Raw genomic sequence first — 4,014 nt, forward strand, 5'->3', positions numbered from 1 at the left:
CATCACACTTACATTTGACTATTCATGACACTTACATTTCACTATTCATGACACTTACACTGTCACCGATTACAAATAACAAAAATTTAATTGCAGGAATTCTTCTTATCACTAACTTTAAGCCATCATGACAGTTAAAACTGCTTTTCATATTTTATCGCAATTACCCCTTCCAATCACATTCTGCAATCTAGGTCTAGGTATGACTCACCTGCATTAATAACATAAAATTAAATCATGTGATTCAGGTTGATTCATTCCACTACAAATAAGTCCTTTATTTTGAGTTTTATTACTAACACTCTATTTTATCATTCAAGTGAATACCATCTTACTACATCGACCTAGTGACATCTTCATTTTACTCAATTTTGACCATTCACTTTAAGCGTTCATGACAGTCAATCACTTTTTCTAATTCATGTCATTTAACTACATATGCGAACTAAACTAATGCTCCATGTAGTTATGGCATCACTTATCATGTATGCTTTCGAGCGACCACAACATTTGATTCAGACATAGATACTAATATCTTAAAAATAAAAACCCTCTAACTCTCTGCATTAAAAATAAAACGCTTCTAAATGTTAAACTCAAAGATTCACGTTAACTCGTAAAATAACATCGTTATCTTGAATACTTAATAATTAAGAAGAAAAAAACCAAACTATTTAGAAGCAGAGTCATTTGCTTTTTTCTTGCAAGTGCGAGCATTATGATCAACATACTCCCCGCATCGTCCACATTTTCTAGAACCCTTTTTAGCCTTCAAAATCGCCATCTCTTTTTCTCCTATCATCATTTTCTTAACCGGCCCGCTACCTTTGTTTCTAATTCCTTCTGGAATTTTTACTTTTACTTCATCTCGCTTCTCGACACCAAACACCGTTTCAATGAATCCTCTGTTCGTCATGGGTTGTACACTTCTTGTATCTTCATCAACTTCTTGAGTCATCTCCCTTAGTTTCTCTCGATACAACTTCAACTTTTCCATATCAGAAACTAGCCGATCAACACAATAGTCAACCGAATAGTATATGTCCCGGATCATTGATTTAAAGTCATCATTTGCATCATTTTTAGGAGACTGACACATATTATACCCACTTGATGGCCTCGATACCACATCCTTTGTCCATCTTCTTGAAACATATTTTCTAGGGAAATGTTCCACTCCTGACATCCTTAATACATAAAAGCAGTGTCTACATAGGCACCCAGTTAATTCAAAGCGTAAACAAGAGCAAGTAACTGTGCAATCAGATTTCATGAATGAAACCTGTCAATATAACAAAGTATTAATATTCGTTTTGTTTAAAACAGTTTCTAGATACAACCAAGTACAATTTACATACCTCAAAATCATCAAAATGCTTAACGTCTTTGTCGGTATCTTTGATGCTGAATTTATTAATTTCGTCATATTCTTCGACTTTAATTGAGTAACATGTAAGCATGGATGCCATTATCTCCTTTTGGATTTCAAAGAACACAGTTCGTGTAAATGTCTCAGATGCCTCCTCTTCAATCAACAATTTAGTTTTAATATCAGGATTCGTGTAGCGGGAGTCGTGATTGTTTTTACGTTGAACACAACGTTGTGCTTCCATTGCCGTTTCAAAATGACCGAGAAACTCAATTAAATGCAAATCTGTATTTGTCATCAACCCGTAGAAATAATTTTCACCTTCACATCTTGATGTCGTTCGCATTAACCCTGACAAGTGGCAATCCTTGAAATAGGCAGGATTCCATTTATCACGAATTGCAAACATATCTTTAAACCATTTGTTATCATTTAACTCATACTCATCCATTATCCCTTGCCATTCTATTTCAAACTCGCTTGTATTGATTCGTTCATTTCATATAACATCGTTTAATCGTTTCAAAACCCTCGTCTTTGACATATGGGAACCCAACTAAAAAATCAATGGGTAATCATCATTAGTTTTTCTGATAAAAATTGAATCATTTCATTTATAAGTACCAACTTACACTTCCAACTTCCAAGTACAATGTGATTCCAACTGAATTGAGTTATGGCTAGTGATTCAAGTACCAGCACTTAAGTGCTTCATCCAAAACATGATTCAATCAAACTAACTTACAATCCCAAAGCAAAATGTGATTCCAACTTAATTGAGTTACGCCTAGTGACTCAAGCACCGTCACTTAAGTGCTTCATGCAACACATGATTCAATCACATCTACATTAATAATCCCATATCTACATATGATTTTAAGTGATGCTTCAACTAAGTATTTTTTCGTAACAGGTGCTTCAATACAAAAAATTGAATCACTTCATTTATATATACTAACTTACACTGCCAAGTGCAATGTGATTCCAGCTGAATTGAGTTATGCCTAGTGATTCACGTACGACACTTAAGTGCTTCATGCAAAACATGATTCACTCACATCTACCTTAATATTCCTATATGTATATATGATTATACATGATGCTTCAACTAAGTACTAATTTTGTAACAGACGCTTCAATAGAAAAAAATGAATCACTTCATTTATACATACTAATTTACGTGCTTCATGTAACACATTATTCGATTACACTAACTTAATATTCCTATATGTACATACGATTTTAAGTGATGCTTCAACTAAGTTTGTTTGGTAACAGGTGCTTCAATAGAGTTGAGTTCCAAGCAGAACGTGATTCTAACAGAAATGAGTTATGCCTAGTGATTCAAGTATCCAATACTTAAGTGCTTCATCCAAAACATGATTCAGTCACACTAACTTAATATTCCTATATGTACGTACGATTTTAACTGATGCTTCAACTAAGTTTGTTTGGTAACAGGTGCTTCAATAGAGTTGAGTTCCAAGCAGAACGTGATTCTAACAGAAATGAGTTATGCCTAGTGATTCAAGTATCCAATACTTAAGTGCTTCATCCAAAACATGATTCAGTCACACTAACTTAATATTCCTATATGTACGTACGATTTTAACTGATGCTTCAACAAAGTTTGTTTGGTAACAAGCGCTTCAATACAAAAACTTAATCTTTTCATTTATATATATATTACCTTACACTTCCAATCAAAATGTGCTTCTAACAGAATTGAGTTCTGCCTAGTGATTCAATTACCAGCACTTAAGTGCTTCATCCAAAACATGATTCAGTCACACTAACTTAATATTCCTATATGTACACACGATTTTAACTGATGCTTCAACAACTCTTGTTTGGTAACAGGTGCTTCAATAGTGAAAATTGAACCATTTCATTTACATATAATAACTTACACTTCCAAGCAAAATGTGATTCCAACTGAATTGAGTTCTGCCCAGTGATTCAAGTACCATCACTTAATTGCTTCATGCAAAACATGATTCAGTCACATCTACCTTAATATTTCTATATATACATACGATTTTACGTGATGCTTCAAATAAGTTTCTATTGGTAACAGGTGATTCAGTTCTATTGGTAACAGTTGATTCACATCTACCTTAATATCTTTGCGATTCAACACAACAAACTTTCACTTCCAAGATACATGTGATTCCAACTGAATTGAGTACCAGAACTAAAGTGCTTCATGCAAAACGTGATTCAGTTTAACTAACTTAATATTCTTCAATGTCCATACGATTTTAATTGATGCTTCAACTAATTATAAGTGACGATTCAGTTACACTAACTAAATACTCACAAAAATATACATACTATTTTGAGGGTATATTATTTACCTTGTCGGTGAACTTTTGTGATATGTGCCACATACACAATCGATGCCTACAAGATGGTGAGAAAACTGCTGGAATCGCTTGCTTGATAGCCGCGTCTTGATCTGTCATCAACACAGTTGGTTCTCGCCCAAAAGTAGTTTTAAAAGCCATTAACAACCATTTATACGATTCTATTGACTCACTAGCAAGCAAGCCAACTGCAAAAGTGACACACTTTTTATGATTGTCAATACCCGTAAATGGCACGAAAATCATGAAGTACCTGTATAACAAATATACAATATGAAT

General features: G+C 33.8%; 1 protein-coding gene across 1 annotated transcript; it reads right to left on the minus strand.

Moving 5' to 3' along the window:
• Window positions 1-670: 670 nt before the first annotated feature.
• Window positions 671-1,820, minus strand: LOC145122314 (protein FAR1-RELATED SEQUENCE 1-like). The gene is made up of 2 exons (XM_079057935.1): window positions 1,359-1,820; window positions 671-1,282 (listed from the first exon to the last, which is right to left on the minus strand). The coding sequence occupies exons 1-2, from the start codon at window positions 1,818-1,820 to the stop codon at window positions 671-673; spliced, it is 1,074 nt and encodes a 357-aa protein (XP_078914061.1).
• Between the last annotated feature and the right edge of the window lie 2,194 nt (window positions 1,821-4,014).

Source organism: Lactuca virosa, chromosome 6 (genome assembly GCF_052849685.1).
Source record: "Lactuca virosa cultivar CGN04683 chromosome 6, Lactuca_virosa_CGN04683_v6, whole genome shotgun sequence".
In the NCBI taxonomy this organism is placed as follows: domain Eukaryota; kingdom Viridiplantae; phylum Streptophyta; class Magnoliopsida; order Asterales; family Asteraceae; genus Lactuca; species Lactuca virosa.